The following is a 19,899-nucleotide window of genomic DNA, read 5'->3' on the forward strand; positions in this document are numbered from 1 at the left end:
AAATCAAAACAAATTCATTCGGTCGTATTTATTGAGCAATTGCTGTGTGCAGAGCGCTGTACTAAGCGCTTGGAAAGTACAATTCAGCAATAACGAGAGACAGTCCCTTCTCACACCGGGCTTACTTGGCCGTTGGCACCAGCCTATTCAATATCACCTTTGCTTCAGTCAGTGGTATTTATTGAGCACTTGTTATATGCAGAGCACAGTAGAGTAGATTTGATAGGCGTGTTCCCTGCCCGCACCGAGCTTCACCACAGAGCATCCTAATGTTTTGTGTGGCGAGCAGAAGCCACCCCTTATGGAATACAATGGTTGTTGGCCTTGGGCTGTGAACCCAGTAGCCCATGCCCTGAGTCAAACCAGGCTTTCTGATGAAGGATCGATCTCTCAAGGAAACAGGTGCGAAGGATATTTTCTCCTGGGGTGGTCGTTTCTCATCTCGCAAACCAAGGTTTCACAATTAGGCAGTACTTTAAATGCCATTATTATTATTATTATTATTATTATTATTATTATTATTATTATTGTTGTTGTTGTTGTTGTTGTTGTTGTTGTTGTTGTTAAGGATTCCAAACCTTAACATAGGTATGTGAGCAATACCTATAACAAGAAGCAGCGTGGCTTAGTGGAAGGAGCCCGGGCCTGGAAGCCGGAATCTGGGACCCCTGTCCCTCAGGAGCTCACTGTCTCAAATTCTTCTTGAAGGTAGTGATGGTGATGAAACTTTTAAAATCCTGGGACATTTTCTCAGTATTCTGGAGGTGGAGAGTCAGGCCATTGGTGGGAGGGCAGGTGGGGGATTAGTTAGGGAGAACCTCCTGAAGAGAGGTCGTTTTTTCAGAGGGCTTTCGGGGAGGGGAGGGCTCTGGTTTGGCTAAGAAAACGGTGGTCACAGAGAAGCAGCTGTGGCTTAGTGGAAAGATCATGGGCTTTGGAGTCAGAGGTCATGGGTTCGAATCCCAGCTCTGCCACTTGTCAGCTGTGTGACTTTGGGCAAGTCACTTAACTTCTCTGGGCCTCAGTTCCCTCATCTGTAAAATGGGGACTAAGACTGTGAGCCCCATGTGGGACAACCTGATAACCTTGTATCTTCCCCAGCGCTTAGAACAGTGCTTTGCACATAGTAAGCGCTTAACAAATACAATCATTATTATCTTTTAGACTGTGAGCCCACTGTTGGGTAGGGACTGTCTCTATATGTTGCCAATTTGTACTTCCCAGCGCTTAGTACAGTGCTCTGCACATAGTAAGCGCTCAATAAATACGATTGATGATGATGATGATGGTCTAGGGAGAGGAAAAGTTAGGACGGTGAATCTCAGTCAGGAGAGGTGAAAACAAGGCAGCCGCTTGGTCGTTTACTTGACAGGAACGGGTAGGTGAGAGTCTGGAGTCCTTGGCATTTTTCAGGGGTTGAATGTCATTTCTCCTTCCCAGTCTGGATTGCTGAAGGACCTGGGCATGGGGTTATAATTGCTTCCCAGTGGGCAAAACCTACAGAGAAGCTGTGAGACCTACCCCCTGAGCACCTTTAATCAGGGTTCCGGTTTCTACCCACTAGGTTGCTGGCTTCTTGCTTTAAAAAAAAATGCTTATCTGAAACCCAGGGACCGTCTGTGCCCAGTTTCCACCCTGTCCCCTTCAAGCTGTAAATGGGCAAAGGCAGGGGCGAGGTCGGAGAGGATTTAGGGCACAGAAGAGAAAGCCCATTTGACTGAAGCAGTAGACGTAACCGAATGCCACTCGTGGAGAAGTGTGGGAGTGCGGCCTCAGTAGAGGATGGGAGAGGAAATCAGATCGTAATGGGTCGGCCACAACGTCGTTGGACAGACAGTATTTATGCCGTGCCTTGAGAGCTTGGACAGAAATGGGAGCGGAGAAATGGGGTAGAGAGCTTGGTTAGACATGGGAGCAGAGAAGAGTGGTGATAGACGTTGGGTGCGGTGGAATCCCAAAGTGGATTCTGTTACCAAATACTTGGTTACAGAATTTATTTATTGACCCAATTGGCTATAAAGGTTTGTTCCAGATTTCAGAAGTCTCTGATATTGGTAAGCTCGTTATGGGCAGGGAACACGGCTGCTAATTCTGCTATCTTGTACTCTCCCAAGCTCTCAGTATGGTGCTGTGTGCGTAACAAGCGCTCAAGAAATACCGTCGATCGATCGGTGGTATTTGAGTGCTTACTGAGGGCAGAGCTTGGAAAGTACAACAGAATCAGTAGACATGTTCCCTGCCCACAAGGAGCTTACACTCGAGAGGGGGAGATGGATGTTAAAATCAGCTATAGGTATGTGCATAACACTGTGGAGCTAAGAGTGGGATGGATATCAGCGTGGCTCAGTGGAAAGAGCCCAGGTTTACGTCGTGAGTTCTAATCCTGACTCCGCCATTTGTCAGTTGTGTGACTTTGGACCAATCAATCGTATTTATTGAGCGCTTACTGTGTGCAGAGCACTGTACTAAGCGCTTGGGAGGTACAAGTTGGCAACATATAGAGACAGTCCCTACCCAACAGTGGGCTCTCAGTCTAGAAGGGGGAGACAGAGAACAAAACCAAACTTATTAACAAAATAAAATAAATAGAATAGATATGTACAAGTAAAATAAATAAATAAATAGAGTAATAAATATGTACAAACATATATACATATATACAGGTGCTGTGGGGAAGGGAGAGGAGGACGAGGGGGAGAGGAAGGAGGGGGCTCAATCTGGGAAGGCCTCCTGGAGGAAGTGAGCTCTCAGTAGGGCCTTGAAGGGAGGAAGAGAGCTAGCTTGGCGGATGGGCAGAGGGAGGGCATTCCAGGCCCGGGGGGATGACGTGGGCTGGGGGTCGACGGCGGGACAGGCGAGAACGAGGTACGGTGAGGAGATTAGCGGCCAAGGAGCGGAGGGTGCAGGGTGAGCTGTAGAAGGAGAGAAGGGAGGTGAGGTAGGAGGGGGCGAGGTGATGGACAGCCTTGAAGCCCAGAGTGAGGAGTTTCTGCTGATGCGCAGATTGATTGGTAGCCACTGGAGATTTTTGAGGAGGGGAGTAACATGCCCAGAGCGTTTCTGGACAAAGACAGTCCGGGCAGCGGTGTGAAGTATGGATTGAAGTGGGGAGAGACACGAAGATGGGAGATCGGAGAGGAGGCTGATGCAGTAGTCCAGACGGGATAGAATGAGAGCTTGAACGAGCAGGGTAGCGGTATGGATGGAGAGGAAAGGGCGGATCTTGGCAAGGTTGCGGAGCTGAGACTGGCAGGTTTTGGTGACGGCTTGGATGTGAGGGGTGAATGAGAGAGCGGAGTCGAGGATGACACCAAGGTTGCGGGCTTGTGAGACGGGAAGGATGGTAGTGCCGTCAACAGTGATGGGAAAGTCAGGGAGAGGGCAGGGTTTGGGAGGGAAGACAAGGAGTTCAGTCTTGGACATGTTCACTTCACTTCTCTGTGCCTCAGTTCCCTCATCTGTACAATGGGGATTAAGATTTGTGAGCCCCCCCTGGGACAACCCAATCACCTTGTGTGTCCCCCCCCCCCCCAGCACTTAGAACAGTGCTTTGCACATAGTAAGCACTTAACAAATGCCATTATTATATCAAGGGCTTAGAAGGTGCGGTTCCAAATGCGTAGGCGACATAAACTGGAGAGACAGGAAAATGAGGGCTAAGTCGGGAAAGGCCTCTTAGAGGAGTTATGTAGTTCATAAGGCTTTGAAGCTGGGGAGGGAGGTGGTCTCTTTGAAGGGGGTGCTGGGGGGGAGATTCCAGGCAGGATGCGGGCTAGGGGTCAGTGGCAAGACAGACGAAAGAGAGGGGTATGGTGAGTCGGTGTTGGAGAAGCAAAATGTGCAGGCTGGGTTGTGGTAAGTGGGAATACTTGCAGGTGTGATATCGCTTGATCCATAAGTATTAGTTTCAGTGTCACCTATTTGGTTTAAATGATGCTGTCGTGAGGATTTCATCTCTGTAACTGTGATGTGGAGAGATACCAGAGGATGAGTTCATTCTGCCTTCATGTTTCAAAGTGAAACATGCTGTAAACGTACGGTTATTGAAATCGTTGCAGTTGTTCCTTACTAATTGGCAGTAGAGAGTGACTGTCAAATCTTTTTAAAGGGTCCATGGTGTGAATGTTGACTACAAACACCAAGTTACAGGAAGCCGAAATGAGACATGTTTTGTATTATAGATAAAAACCTGAAAACTGAAATGAGCCACGTTTTGTATTACAGATCAGAAACCTGTAGCGGCCTGGATATTTTGCAAGAAAACTCCTTCTGAAGAACTGGAAAAATGGTACTTGGATTGTGGGTTTTTTTCTGTTCTCCGTAGATGTTCATACTTAAATTGCTGCGTTCACATGTGAGGTCTGGTTTTGTCTCGAATGGTGGTGGAGGTTTCCAGTGAACTGAGGGCCTCCCTGGCTTGATGGGAGAGTGGGGGACCCGAGAGAGTAAAATGAAGCCCTGGGGTTGGGTGGATTCTAGTAGTCGGTGGGATTTATTGAACACTTGCTGGGGCAGAGCACTGTACAAAGCATTTGGGAAAATATAACCCCACAGAGTTGGTAGGCACATTTCCCTGCCCACGACGAGCTTACAGTCTGGAGTTAGAACAACACAAAGCCATCAGGGCTAGAGGCAAGTTTGTACAATCTCCACCCACCTTACCAACCCATCCCCTGCTCCACACCTGCCCTGCCAACCCATTGCCTCCACCCCATCTGCCTAAGCAATCCATCCATGGGATTTTCGAGACCCAGGGAAGGGGGTGAGCAGCTCAGGGTCAGAGATTACGATGGGAAAATGGTATCCAAATGCTGTGTCTCCTTGGGGAGATGGGGTTTGATATGGTCACGGTGGTTTCTGGCTGGGTAGTAAATAATGTGTCCTTTTTACTTCACCCGAACCAGGAATATTGCCTAAGTGGCAGCTTCAGAATGGGCAGAAACGTAAAATAAGATGAAATGTTTCTGCAGGATGTCGGCTCTCGATCGCTCTGAATTTGTGCAGAAAACAAATCTCCACAGTGGCCCTGACATGCGCCCCTTACGATATTTGTTATTTTCTCGCCCTGTCCCCCTTTTCTACTTCTGGGAAGTCTGAGACCCATCTCAGTTTTATCTGTTTTGAAATCAGGAATGTATTGTCCTTAGAATAGGAACCTTCCTTTAAAGGGCAAGAAAATTGATTTTTTTAAAAAGTTATGAAATTTGTAAGTGCTATTATCCACAATTAACATTTGCTATTTTAAGTAGAGGAGAACATATGATACAGTTAACGGGATCAAAGTGGTAACTTTTGAGGAGTTCTAACTCTAGTTGTTGTTTTTTATTAGCTTGGCTAAGCCTACATGCAGCCCAGGTTACCAGCTAAACTGGTGTGACAGCCTATTTAAAATCAGTGACTCAACATTGTGATCACCCCGATGTCACCGAATGGCCACAGCTTGTAAAAGGTAATTTGGAAAGTTATTTCATAGTATTAGGTCTGCTCTCTCAACCTCCTGTCTCTCCCAACTTCAGTCTATATTTCACTCTGCCACCTGGATTATCTTTGTACAGAAATGCTCTGGGCAGGTCACCCTCCTGCCCTTCAAAAATCTCCAGTGGTTGCCTGTCAACCTCCATATCAAGCAGAAACTTCTCACTGTTGGCTTCAAAGCTGTCCATCACCTCGCCCCCTCCTACCTCACCTCCCTTCTCTCCTTCTACATCCCGGCCCGCACACTCCGCTCCTCTGGTGCCGCTAACCTCCTCCTCCAAGAGGCCTTCCCAGACTCAGCCCCCCTTTTCCTCATCTCCCCTTCCCCTCTGCATCACCCCAACTGTCTCCCTTTGCTTTACTCCCCTCCCCTCCCCACATGTATTCCACTTGTGAATATATGTACATATCTATCATTCTATCTATTCATATTAATGCCTGTTTATTTTGATGTGACTATAGCTATAATTCTATTTATGTTGATGATATTGATGCCTGTTTATTTGTTTTGATGTCTGTCTCCCCCCTTCTGGACTGTGAGCCCATTGTGGGCAGGGATTGTCTCTTCGTTGCTGAATTGTACTTTCCAAGCACTTAGTACAATGCTCTGCACACAGTAAGCACTCAATAAATACAATTGAATGAATGAATCTTTAATTAAACAACATTAAAAATATAGTGTAGTGACTTGCAGAAAATATCGATCTGACTGGTACAGTGTGAGGTTTTTTTGTAATGTGCTTATTTACTTCATATGCCCTTTTACTCTCCTCAAAATATAGTAGAACCATCTTCATTTCCCTTCATCAGTCAGTGATATTTGAACGCTTACTAGGTGTAGAGCAATCAGCGTTATTTATTGAGCGTTAGTATGTGCAGAACACAGTGCTAAGCGCTTGGGAAAGTACACGACAGTCGAGTTGGGAGACATGATACCTGCCTGCAGGGAGTTTGCTATCTTCTAGGGGGGAGACAGACATCACGGTAAATTTTGGATAGGAGAAAAAGAAAAGTATCAGAATATATACGTAAACCGTGTGGGGGTCGGGGGAGAATCAGTGCTTTAGGCAAACATTCCCAAGTATGTAGGGGGCCCAGAGAGGGAGGGCCGAATAGACCAAGTAAGGACTTAGTGACAGACTGCGTCCATCACACACCTACGTGCAGAAAGTGATGAAGAAATATTTTATGGAAGGAGGAAATCCCGGTGTGAGGTCTCCTCATTCCAAATAGCTCATCACGCGTGCTTTTTCGATCAGGTTTTAAGTTCGAAGTTAACTACAGTGATGGAAGCGTAATAAACCGCATCTTTGCAGATTTGGCCATTGTAATTAAAAAGAGCTGACCTTACCGTTCTCTTTGAGGGGAGGTGTAGTGGTCAGAGCAGAGGTTTGCAGGCTGACACCCAGAGCCCACAAGGACCCAGGCTCCCTGTCAGGGAGCCAGCAGGCAACGGGTTAGTCCCTGCTGTAGCTTGCCCACTGACGAGCTAGGCCATTGGCTTGGGATCCCAGTCAAAACAGAAAGGTTGGCCAGCTTTGGTTCGGAGAAGCTCGTCTTTCCGAAATGCCTGAGTGACTGCAGTCCTTGCTGGGTCGAAAGAGAGGGTTGGAATTTTTGTCACCTGCTGCTTCAATCGTTTTTGCCACAACCTGGTCAAAAGTGTCCTCTTTCCATGGGAGAAATCACAAATGCATGGTTTGCTTTGCCAAGGTCCACATCATCTGGCTTTCAAGAAGAAATGTCTCTCTGTCAAATAACTCAACTCTCCCAGCTTCTTCCAGGGATATTTGGAACTCCACGTGTGCTCCTTTAGGGCTGGGATCATGTCTAACACCTCTTTTGTAGTGTCTCCCAACCACTTAATACAGTGATGTGCACAAAGTGAGCACTAAATAAATACGATTGAATGAATGAATGAAGCATTCAGCAGTGACTCTCGATCGATTGGCCTTTGAAGTGAAATTTTTTTAAGCTGAAAACTGGAAAACTGAATGAAAACGATTGTTCAGATATTTTTCTATTATTATTCCATTTGAGCAAATATATTTTAAGAATTTTTTATCCAAAGTCGGGTAACTAGAAATTCACAGGAGTATTTATTCAGTGCTTATAGTGTGCAGAGCGCTGTACTGAGTACAGGGAAAGAGGGCACAGAGGGGAATTAGACATGGATTGTGTCCCTCAAAGGACTCGCATGCTATGAAATTGTGTTTATAAGTACTGGTTTTATATTATTTACCTTGTAAGTTGTTACCTAAATGGTAATCTTTTTCCCTCTTTCTCTAATGAAAAGAATCAAAATTTTCAAAAGCAAACCGAAGATTTATAACGGAAGAGTTCTAGAGTAGGCATCGATTTAGAAAACCCAGGTCAGGTCCAATGCAGGTAATAATAATAATTGTGGTATTTTTAAAGGCTTACTATGTGCCAAGCACTATACTGAGCGCTGGGGTAGATACAAAATCATCAAGTCCCACATGGGGCTCACAGGAGGGAGAACAGGTATTGACTCCCTATTTGGCAGAAGAAGGAACTGAGGCAACTGAGTGACTTGCCCAAGGTCCCACAGCAGACGCGTGGCGAAGCCGGGATTAGAACCCAGGTCCTCTGACTCCCAGGCCTGTGTTCTTTTCCACTGTAGGCCACTGGCTTCTCACAGATAAGTAATCAGTCAATCAGTGGTATTTATTGAGTGCTTATTGTGTGAAGAGCATTGTACTAAGCACTGGGGAGAGTTCAGTAGAGGTGGTGGACGTCATCTTTGCTCTCAAGGAGTCTCCCTTCTAAATATGATAATTTGTGAGTTAAGGGCCTCTGTCCTGTTCCCAGCTTCAGTTGTGACTGCACGTCATTCCCTCCTTGCTTGGACTTTCAGTGTATCACTTGCTTCCATTTTCCCATTTCTCTGGCTCTGTTGAACTCTCCCCACGCTTAGCATAATGCTCTGCACAGAGTATGCGCTCATCAGGTACCATCGACTGATTGACTTTTTTTCTGTAACGAGTTTTGCAGATTTTGCTGTCTGGTGAAGTACTTTTGGAATTCACTTCTCAGCGATCTTTCTGCTAACTAAGCCTGTGTTTATTTTTTGTTCTGCAAGCTCGCCTTGCCGAGTCCAGGATTTGATTTTGGCGGGTTCACGTTTACCTCCGTAAATCAGCCGATCCATGGGGTTATCAACTGAGAAGCAATCTTGGGGTTATTACCCGCAGAGCTGGTGGGACCCAGAAGTGACTTCCTTGACCATTGTAGAAAAAGTTAGAGTGAAATTAAAATGAATTTTGAACCAAACTAGGGTAGCTCTATTCCTATGAAGAACCGAGCTGGGAATCTCTTTTATATTTGTTCCTAATAGGACTTGAAAGAATGACTGCCCACCCTGGGAAGTAAACTCGTTTTTCAAAGTGCCTGAAGAGGTGATTCTAAAAAAGGCCAAGAAAAGTGGAAAGCACAGATTTGCTCATCTTTCTAGTGAGTGATCATCACGCCATTTGGATTTCAGATAAGAATAAAGGCTGATTCGAATCCTTTCACACACTTTGAAAACATATCTTTTTTTCAGTTCCAAAAAAGAGTGTTTTGTGTCTGGGCTTGCAAATACTGAAGTTATGTTTTCAGCCGAACCACATGGGATCATGGAATAGCTAAAGTTCTGTTCATTGCCACGAGTAGGATAAGAGGAAGCGGGATGAGACAAGCTAGGTTTGTGCCCTGAAAAAGAGGGCTTAGTATTTTCATATTTGCTGACATTCCATTCAGAAGCGTTATGAAAAGGATCGGTGATAGTCCTGTAACCGCTGTTGTGTTACACTCTTGTTAGTCACCAAGAATCCCATAACCAACGTAAGCTATGTATTTTCAGCCTGATTTTCAGGAAAATGCAGTACGCGTCGGGCGAGCCCTGAAAGAGTATGTTTTTCCGTCTGAAGACGTGTTTATCTGCTGGTCCCTCTAATGAGTATTTGTTTCTCTTTGGAACGAAACAGTTTGAAGACAGGTTTAAACAGTAGCGTTTGAAACGTTATTTCATTTATTTACTTTTGAAAGCAATATTTCTTTCCAGTTTGTCTTCCAAATCGATTGCATCCACTTATTTTGGAGGGAAGAGTAATAGGCTTAAATTGTCTCGATTTGCATCTTACAGATCACCAGGAGAACCTCACTCTGACGACATTGAAGCTAGCCGAATGTAAGTAGAACCAGTCACGTTATAAAGAACTCTAAAGCGCCACTCCACTGCAGGCCCTCAGACCGGAAACTCTCTTGATTCCAAAACAGTCTGATGCAACCTTCCACCTCCCCGTGGCTGGTTTGCTTACGCTGCTCACTGGAATCCATGGTCATTCATTGATTCAGTCGTGTTTTTTGAGTGCTTACTGTGTGCAGAGCAATCAATCAGTCAATCAATCGTATTTATTGAGCACTTACTGTGTGCAGAGCACTGTACTAAGCCCTTGGAAAGTACAGTTCAGCAATAAAGGGAGACAATCCCTGCCCACAAGGGCTTACAGTCTAGAGGGTCACCTCCATCTTGCCCTATGTCCCTGCTCTCCCTCTCTCACAAGCTTGGCAAAGGGCAAATAGTCACCATAGCCATCAAAACCTGGCATTAACAGACCAGCCTTGGGCAGCGGCAGGATGCCGCTTTTCTCTTGGGGAGGGTTTTCTCTGCCATTCTCCAACTCTCCCAAACCTCCGAGGTATTGCCCTGTGGTCTAAGAGGATACATCTAAACCTTTTCGGGGCTTGGGCTCAGATCTTGCAAAATGTGCGTCTCCAGAAAGTTGATCCAACCCATTATGGTCTAATGGGATTTTATTGCAATCTCTGTCAATTGGAGCTGATCCATGGAGTATGAGTGGCATAATCCTGGATCCCTTCAGCGGCCTTTCTCGTCTGGTATTCTGCTGCCAATGGTGACATCACAGAGCAAGGCCCTGGGAGTTGGAGGGCGTGGGTTCTAATCCAAGGCTCTGCCACATGCCTGCTGTGTGACCTTGGGCAAATCACTTCATCGCTCTGTGCTCCTGTTACTTCATCTGTAAAATGGGGATTAAGGCTGTGACCCCCATGCGGGACATGGACTGTGGCAAACCTGATTACCTTGCATCTACCCAAGCGCTTAGAGCAGTGCTTGGCATATAGTAAGCACTTATACCATTATCATTATTATTGTTATTATTATTATTATTATAAGATTGGAGGATCCGGGTGGCGGTTGACCTCCAGTCTCCTGGTTTTAGGGATGCACCTTGTAGCTTCCCAAACTTGCCCTTCCAACAGTCTGTTCAAACCAACCAAGGGAAACACTTGTGCAGACCTACCCTAGTAGATTCAAGAGAATCCATCCATTTATTCATTCAGTCGTACTTATTGAGTGCATACTGTGTGCAGAGCATTGCACTAAGAGCTTGGAAAGTACAATTCAGCAATAAAGAGAGACAATCCCTGCCCAACTGGGCTTACAGTCTAGAAGGGGGGAGACGGACATCAAAACAAGTAAACAGGCATCAGTAGCATCAATATGACAAAATAGAATTATAGATAGATACACAGCAGAACAAGTAAACAGGGATTAATGTAAATAAATAGAATTATAGCTATGAACATATATACACAAGGGCTGTGGGGGAGATCAAAGGGAGTGAGTCAGGGAGACGGGGAAGGTATGGGGGAAAAGGGAGGCTTAGTCTGGGAAGGCCTCTTGGAGGAGGTGAGCCTTCACTAAGGCTTTGAAGGGGGGAAGTGTGATTATCTGGGGGATTTGAGGAGGTAGGGTGTTCCAGGCCAGAGGTAGGACGTGGGCCAGGGGTTGATGGCGGGACAGGTGAGAACAAGGCCCAGTGAGAAGGTTAGCACCAGAGGAGCAGAGGGTGCGGGCTGGAATGGAGAAGGAGAGAAGGAGGTGAATTAGGAAAGGATGAGGGGATGGAGAGCTTTGAAACCAATAGTGAGGAGTATTTGCTTGATATGGAGGTTGAGAGGCAACCACTGGAGATTTTTGAGGAGGGAGGTGACATGCCCTGAACGTTTCTGTAGAAAGATAATACGGGCGGCAGAGTGAAGTGGGGAGAGACAGGAGGTTGGGAGGTCAGAAAGTAGGCTGATGCAATATTCCAGTCGGGATAGTATGAGTGACTGTACTGGGGGTGATCCATATTGGGTTACTAGAAGAAAAGTTAGGAGGTGCCAGGGATTGGGTGAAAGTTTGTGCATCCCTAACCATGAGGAATGTTGCCCAGAAGGGCATACCGTCTTACATTGCCTCCGAACAGCCTGTCATCGCTACCGACTCAAAACACCGGATCAGATGGGCCATTTTTATGTTCTTAAGGGGCCTCTTGACTGTCCCAACTGTTCTCAAATATACTGACATTTCCCTGGGCACAACTTCCTGAGGTAACAGCTTCCCTATGTTTACCACAACTTTTGACCTATTTGAAACCAACAAACAGTTGCGTGCTCCCAAGGGAACTGGCATTTCAAAAAAATCCATTGACTCTTGAAAGTAATCATCCTCTTAAAGACAACAACAAATATAACTTTTTACTCACCCTTCTGAGACATCTGGGCATCTGTATCCTTAAATGTCTTGGAGTTCCCTACCTTCAGTTCACATTCCCCCCGTCCCTAAATTCTCCCACTTTTTCTTCAATAGGGAAGAAATCCGTATTTTGCATCCTAGAAATGATAGACTGCTGCTTCTGGCCTCTAGCTCACAAAGCGAAGATGAGAAGTAGCAGCGTTAGGCTTTGGGTGCCCCCTGCCTCTGGGCAGACTAGGCTTGTGAGGGCCACCTCACTTTTTAAAAAATCATAGTTGTTAAACATTTTTTAAAAATCATATTTGTTAAGCATTTTTTTAAATCATATTTGTTAAGCACCCTACTATGTGGCACGCACTGTACTAAGCACTGGGATAGGTACAAGCTCATCAGGTTGGACACAATCCTTGTCCCACATGAGTCTCAAAGGTTTAGCCTCCATTATACAGATGAGGTAACCGAGACCCGGGGAGGTGAAGTGACTTGCCCAAGGTCATGCAGCAGACAAATGGCAGAGCTGGGATTAGAAGCCGGATCGGTCTGACTCCCAGGCCTATCCTCTGTTCACTGGGCCTCACTTCTTCTCGTTTAACTTGTCTGTGCCTCAGTTGCCTCATCAGCAGTCCTCCCTGGGGGACTGACTTCCCTGCCAAGGGGTGAGGAGGGCTTTTTTTTTTTTTACCTTTAATAATGATAATAATAATGATGGCATTTATTAAGTGCTTACTATGTGCAAAGCACTGTTCTAAGCACTCAGGAGGTTACAAGGTAATCAGGTTGTCCCACAGGGGGTTCACAGTCTTAATCCCCCTTTTACAGATGAGGTAACTGAGGCCCAGAGAAGTTAAGTGACTTGCCCAAAGTCACACAGCTGATAGTCGGCAGAGCCGGGATTTGAACCCATGACGTCTGGCTCCAAAGCCCGTGCTCTTTCCACTGAGCCATGCTGCTTCTTAATTCTGCCTTTAGATGGTATCTAAGTTGTGGTAATTTTTGATAACAGGTGAGCTTTTCATTTTCTCCCATGGGGGCTATTTCATACGGTCCAATCTTGTGTCTGCTGTAGCGCTCAGTACAGTACTAGTCACACAGATAGCTCTAAACAAGTACCATAACTATATTTCTACGTAATAATCACGGTACCCAAGTGCTTACTCTACACCAAGCACTGTATTGAGCGGTGGGGTAGATACAAGATTAACACAGGTCCCACATGAGGTTCACCATCTAAATACAGGAGGGAGAACCGGCACTGAATCCCCATTTTGCAGATGAGGTAAATGAGGCACAAAGAAGTTAAGTGACTTGTCCAAAGTCACACAGCAAGCACGCAGCAGAGCCGGGATTAGAACCCAGGTCTGCTGCTCCAAGACCCGTGCTGTTTCCACTAGGCTTTGCTAGGCTATGCTGCTTCCCACCACGTGAATGGCAAATGAGCCCTCAGAGGTATTTGAAATTTTTGGTGCGGTTTTCCCCAATGTTTTTCTCTGGGATGTAACATCCCATGATTTTTTTCTCAGTTGAATGAAAAGGAGGGATTTTATTTTTCCCTTTTCTGCTATTCGCTTAGGGAAAATTTGTCGCTGGATTGGATGATGGGAAAGAGAAATAAACCGTGTCTCCTTTCTGGTTTTAAAATAACCTGTGAGCAAATCCCATCACGAAAGGGAGGGCATGGTCTAGTGGGTTGAGCACTTGCCTGGAAGTCAGGTGACCCGGGATCGATCTTCTATGTATCCTTGGGCCGTTCATTCAACCTCTTTGACCCTCAATTTCCTTCTCTGTAAAATGGGACTAAGATGGTGAGCCTCCGCATGGGGCAGGGACTATGCCCGATTGCATAAATTTACGTCCACCCCAGTGCGTAGCACGTAGTAAGCGTGCCCACCTGGGGAATCTTGCAAGCCAGTTATCCTTCAGGCTAGGACTTCTTTGGACTTGAACATTTACTTCGGGAGCTGCTGGGAAGATGGGGACGTCCTTAGATTGCAAACCTCTGAAGGGAAAGCTAGCTAAATCCTGTTAATTAAGGGAGTGGGAAATGCCCCCTTGAAGTTTCTAGGCACTTTTCTCTTTCCACTAACTCACGTTCTTCTTCTCTGGATTGAGGTTCAGTTAACTTGTTCATATCCTCACTCCTAAAGTAATTTGATTGTGAGAGGTTGCCACTGCCCCTTGGAGGTGGTAACAAGGAAGGAAGGGTTAAGTGACCACAGCTTAATGTCCAGCCTATCTTAGAGGAAAGGGTTGACAAGACTCAGTCCTATTGCTCTGACTGTGGGCGGAGGAAGAACTGACTTTCACCTCCACATCCAACAGAAACGCCTCACCATTGCCTTTAAAGCAATCACCTTGCCCCCTCCTACCTTGCCTCGCTACTCTCCTGCTACAACCCAGCCCACACACATCACTCCTCTAAATCTAACCTTCTCACAGTACCTCCATCTCGTCCATCTCACCACTGACTTCTCGCCCACGACCTGCCCCTGGCTTGGAATGCCCTCCCTCCTCTTATCTGTCAGACAGTTTCTCTCCACTCTTTCGTGTCTGTCTCCCCCTCTAGACCGTAAGCTCATTGTGGGCAGGGAATATATCTGTTATATTGTCCTCTCCCATGTGCTTAGTACTGCGCTCTGCTCACAGTAAGCACTCAGTAAATTCAACTGACTAACCAACACTGGCTGAATCTCCTTTAGACAGTAAGAGGAGCCTGTTTAGTGCCACCTGGTTTTTATGAAGTAATGGGAATAACACTTCCCGGGCCTTAGTTTGAGGCAATGAAAAAAAATTGGAATTATGGACGGTCATTCTTTCCCCAGTGATTAGATAACATTGACTGCAACTTTGCAAAAGACTCAGGGAAGCTAGAAGAAGCAGAACACCAATTTCTTCGTCACTGTCCTCCAGAATTAGACATCGGAGTGTAGTTGGTGAAGATGGGCGTATTCAGAGTCTCAGGGCAAATCATTGGCAGAGTGTCTTAGAATGGATCTCCTAAACTCGCACGTAGTCTGGGCAATCCATCCTGCCTTCTCACCAACTGCACCCCGCCTTATCTTTGTCTAAGCAAAACCATTCCCCTCGTACCTGCCCGAGGATCTAAGTGGCTCTGTGGCTCAGAAGATACAGTTACCAAATGTTTTAGTCATCCAAGAAGACCTGGATGCAATACATTATTGCTTGGATTTGTTCATGTTTGGCACAACTACCAAAACGTGGTCAGTGTAGAGGTAATAATTGTTTATGCAGTTTGGCACAATTAGGGGTAAATGGCAGTCCTGAGCCAGGAGCATATAAAAAAGGAAAAAAGAGTGGTTGTGCCCACCCCCTACCCCCACCCACCATGTACCACCACACACACAGACATCTCTTTATTCCTGTTTCTACTCTCTTCTCCCTATTTCTCCCCATATTTTCTGCTTCCTCCCACTCACCTTCCTTCATCTTCTGGGGCCAAGAGATGCTCAGAAAGTGGTTGATTGCCCCCCTTCAACCGCCCCCCAGCAAATCTAAGCTTTTGACCCTAGGGTGGGATTACATGTCATTCACAAGATGGCAGCCGCCTTCGTTTTGACGTCACCGAAATTGGAGGGCTGATCAGTTTGGGAAAATACTGGTGTCCAATTCTATTTTAGTGAGATCCTGGGGAGATATTGGGTTATAAAGTAAATATACTGTAGTTCTAAGGAATGGGAAACTCTAATATCTGCTTGCTGTGTGTCTTGATTTGGTAATGTTGATCTTGGCTTGTAGTGTGGCTTTTGATATTCACATATTCCATCCTGGATGTGATGAAGCTGTTGAGGTTTTAATACTAGGTGCTGTGGATGTGCTTTATTAACCATGATTAATACCAGGTAACTCACAGCTTTCAGTCATTTTTCTGGGTCTAAAATGCTGTGTTTGACAAAGCAAGTTTGTTTTTGTGTTTAAGAAAAAGCAGAAGTTGCTCTGGGGTACCACAATACCGGCTGGAAATCTGGTTTTATATCTTTCTTATGTAACAGGATGTGTCATTGCTATAACTGGGCCCAGTGCGGAGTCAGTGACATTTCAGTCTGTCTGGTTCTTCTTACCTTACCAAAATCCCGCTTGGGTGCGATAAAGTTCGACCCATCATCGTTTGGTGTTGGTGTTTTTGATGATGTCAAGGTGTGGAAGATTAAATGTTTCATGTCATAGATTCAGTCAGTCAGTCGTATTGATTGAGCACTTACTGTGTGCAGAGCACTGTACTAAGCACTTGGGAAGTACAGATTGGCAACAAAGATCAGTTAGTACTTGGATCTTTCACATGATCAACTTGGCTAAAAGCCTCCTAGACAAGCTTTGTAAAGGAAAATAATAATAATTGTGCCAGCCACTGTACTAAACGCTGGGGTGGCTATAAGCAAACTGGGTTGGACACAGTCCCTGTCCCGCAAGGGGCTGACAGTCTTAGTCCCCATTTTACAGATGAGGTAACGGAGGCCCAGAGAAGTGAAGTGACTTGCCTGAGGCCACACAGCAGACATGTGGAGGAGCCGAGCTTAGAACCCATGACCTTCAGACTCCCAGGCTCATGCTGTGTTCACTGTACTGTGCTGTTCTCCCATAATAAAGAAGTTAGATTCATGACAAAACCTGTGTTACAGAGAGTGCGTGTTAAAGTTTACACGCCTTAACCAACTGCCTCTTCACAGATTTGTGAGGGCCTCAGGGGACAGGGTCACTGTCCAATTCCCACCTGTATAGTATTTCACGCCACTTAGTACAGTGCTCTATACTCAATAATCACTTCATAAATACTATTACTCCTACTTCGGACATGCACTGTTGGAAGAATGTTCGCTAATTCCCTAACAGCTTCCTATCCAAAATGCATAGCCAAAGCACATAGAGGGGCAGTGTGGCCTAGTGGAAAGAGTACGGGCCTGGGAGTCAAGACCTGGGTTCTAGTACCGGCTCCACGTCTTGCGTGCTGTATGACCTTGGGCTAGTCACTAAACTTCTCTGTGCGTCAGTCTCTTCATTTGTAAAATGAGAACAAAGGGCCTCTTCTCTCTCTTCCCTTAGATGTGTGTCCCACCTGGGACAGAGACGGTCCGACAGGATTATCTTGTGTCTACCCCAGCCCTTAGCACAGTGCTTGGCACTTAGCAAGTACCCCAATGGTGGGTGTCTTTGTTAGCCGATATCTTAGTTCTTCGGAGGAAACCAAGTACTTTGAGAAAGGCAGGGAAGAGAAGTAATTGAGAAGGTTGGGGACCATTGAATGTACTGTTTCCTACCAGTTGCCCAGCTCAACGCGCAACATAGGAAAAGACCTTCTATTGGTCTGAATAAGTTCACGCCCAAATAATCTGACAGAACACAGTTTTTTGGTTATATAGTTTAGTATTTGGGGTTTGAAGATTCCCAGTTCATCACTGTTATTCTTTGTCTTGGGCCTCATTTTAACTTCCCCAGAGGCCCGTCACATGCCAGTCACCCAGAAAATACGCTCCCAGCCTTGAGGTTGTATATTTTGCTCTTTAAGTGAGATTTCAAACGCTTTCACAGAACTCAAGTGTTCAGATGGGTCTATTGTGACATCCAGTTCCAGCCATCCCAGTTCGGAATAATAAAGCCTCCTGAAAGCCACAGGAAAGCAGGACTCTTGAGCTGCCTAAGCATACTTAGGTTCTGCTTTTGATATTTGTTTTTGATGGCAAACTCCTTCAGGGCAGACCCGTAGCCTGCATTTTCCATGTGAATCAATCCATTGGGGCATTTATCCAGCACTTACTTTGTGCAGAGCACTGGGCAAAGCAGAGTGGAGTTAGCATTATGGCTTCTTTTCAACTCCCTGCAAAAGCCACAGTCTGTTGAAATGTTATGTTCAGGAGAGCGTTGCATCTCCTTTTATTTTACTTTTTCCCCGCGGGTCTTCACAGGTAGTGCATTGGAGAGCAAAGCATCTAAGTAGTTTGTGAATTGTGTCACAGGCCTCGACAGTTTGGAGGTAGAGAAGCAGTATGGCTTAGTGGAAAGAGTATGGGCCTGGGAGTCAGGGGACCTGGGTTCTAATCCTGCCACTTGCCTGCTGTGTAACCTTGGACAAGTCTCTCCACTTTTCTGTGTCTCAGTTCCCCATCTGCAAACTGGGGGTTCAATTCCTGTTCTCCGTCCTACTTAGACTATGAGTCTCGCGTGGGACCTAATTATCTCATATCTACCCCAGTGCTTAGTGCAGTGCTTGGCACATAGTAAGTGCTTAACAAATACCATAATAATAATATTACTATTATTATTAGAGTTCTTCTGTTTCTTCGTCATGCATCGTCAAAAAACATAGTGGCTGCGTATCCTGGGCCAGTTGTAAAATTCACTTTGGGGTTATAAAGTTTGGTGGGGGCATAAGTCCTCAGTCTTGAGGTGTTTACCATCTACATTTTGCCGTGTGATTGATTACAAATATTGGTTAATAATAATATTAGTAATGATGGTATTTAAGCAGTTACCATGTGCCAAGCACTGTTCTAAGCGCTGAAGTAGATACAAGGTAATCAGATTGTCCCACATGGGGCTCTCAGTCTTAATCCCCATTTTACAGGTGAGGGAACTGAGGCACAGAGAAGTTGTGACCTGCCCAAAGTCACCCAGCTGACTTTGGCGGTGGCGGAGCCGGGATTGGAACCTACGACCTCCGACTCCCAAGCCCGGGCTCTTTCCACTAAGCAATGCTGGTTAATAGAAGAATCTGTGAACCACCAGAGCCACAGTAGAGGCTTTCTTGAAAATGCTGCTAATAGTGGGAGTTTTCTAGACCTGAGAGAATTTGGCAAAGAGTTTCTAAATCCTACTCCAGGTCACCTTTTACATAGTGGGTTTCTGCCCCGATGTGGAAACGCTGATCTTGGAAGTGCAGAGTTGAAGAGAAACTGGCCTGGTCTGGAAAGGCACCCTGGTGAAGCGCCGCTAAATGCCAAAGCCAGCCGTTCAGTGTGAATTAGGTGACGGCCCGCGCTTTTTTGTCTTCCGTCCGGCACAGCTGAGGAAGGGGCTGGCACTGGGGACTCGGTGGCTCCAGCGGGAGGTGGGACTCCCCTTGGCGGTTGGGTGGCCCTCAGAGTTGCTCGGAATCATGGCGGAGAAGGTCGGGTTCTGCCGAGGCCCCTGGTGTGCAACCGCAGGTTCTGTGTCGTCTTGCCCCACCATGGACCGATCAAAGCCTTCCCCAGGAACGGGCTACCTCCATCCCACACTTGCTCACTGCTGCAGCTGCTCCTGGGCCCAGGCGTCCCTGGAGGAAATGAAATTGGACTTGCACGCCCCCGTGGTTTCTCAGAGTGCACTCCCAAAAGATCCGCCGGGTTTCTATTTTGTAAACGATTTTGCCCTTCTCCGAGAAAGGTCTGAAAAGAAAACCCAGCAGAGGGAAGGTGAACTCACCTCTCCAGTGGAAGGAATAGAGCCGGTGGGGCTCACCCCTGATCAAAACAGCATCCCGGACCAGGCCACACCACTATCCTCTCCCTACCCGACATCTCCTGTGTGGTTGGAGGGACCAAGCCTTTACTGTTGCTCTGCCAGTCAGCCAGAGCCACTGCAGGCCTGAGGGGATCTGCCCCTCGGTGCCCTGGCACGTGGGCTGGAAGGCCGGGAGAAAACTCCCTGGGTCGCTACAGGGGGCCAGCTGTACCCCTGGCTTCTTCCTTAGGCATGTGGCCCAGCAGCAGGTGTGCAGTGCAGATCCCAGCCACTGCCAGAACACTTAGTGGGAAACCAACTTTTAGAAAATGCGACAGATGCCCGAGCCGTCATCACCTCAGGTGGAAAGCCCTCGGCGAACAGGACTCAGTTGCAGACTTGTCAGCCCACAAATCAGGAGCGTTTTAAGCAAATATATAATGTTG

At 46.4% G+C, this 19,899-nt stretch overlaps 1 protein-coding gene across 3 annotated transcripts in view; it reads left to right on the plus strand.

Annotated features, from left to right (window-relative positions):
- The first annotated feature begins 4,222 nt into the window (after positions 1–4,222).
- The window catches only part of UBE3A (ubiquitin protein ligase E3A), a 62,734-nt gene continuing 47,057 nt past the window's right edge, over positions 4,223–19,899 (plus strand). The window contains exons 1-4 of one of the 3 annotated variants that reach the window (XM_038760271.1): positions 4,223–4,288; positions 5,330–5,449; positions 8,834–8,949; positions 9,623–9,667. In XM_038760271.1, coding sequence (XP_038616199.1) covers positions 9,666–9,667 — 2 coding nt within the window. In that variant the 5' untranslated portion in view covers positions 4,223–4,288; positions 5,330–5,449; positions 8,834–8,949; positions 9,623–9,665. The remainder of the gene's footprint in view (positions 4,289–5,329; positions 5,450–8,833; positions 8,950–9,622; positions 9,668–19,899) is intronic. The other 2 variants (XM_038760270.1, XM_038760272.1) reach the window with 2 other exon arrangements.

This window comes from Tachyglossus aculeatus, chromosome 18 (genome assembly GCF_015852505.1).
Source record: "Tachyglossus aculeatus isolate mTacAcu1 chromosome 18, mTacAcu1.pri, whole genome shotgun sequence".
NCBI classification, from domain to species: Eukaryota; Metazoa; Chordata; class Mammalia; order Monotremata; family Tachyglossidae; genus Tachyglossus; species Tachyglossus aculeatus.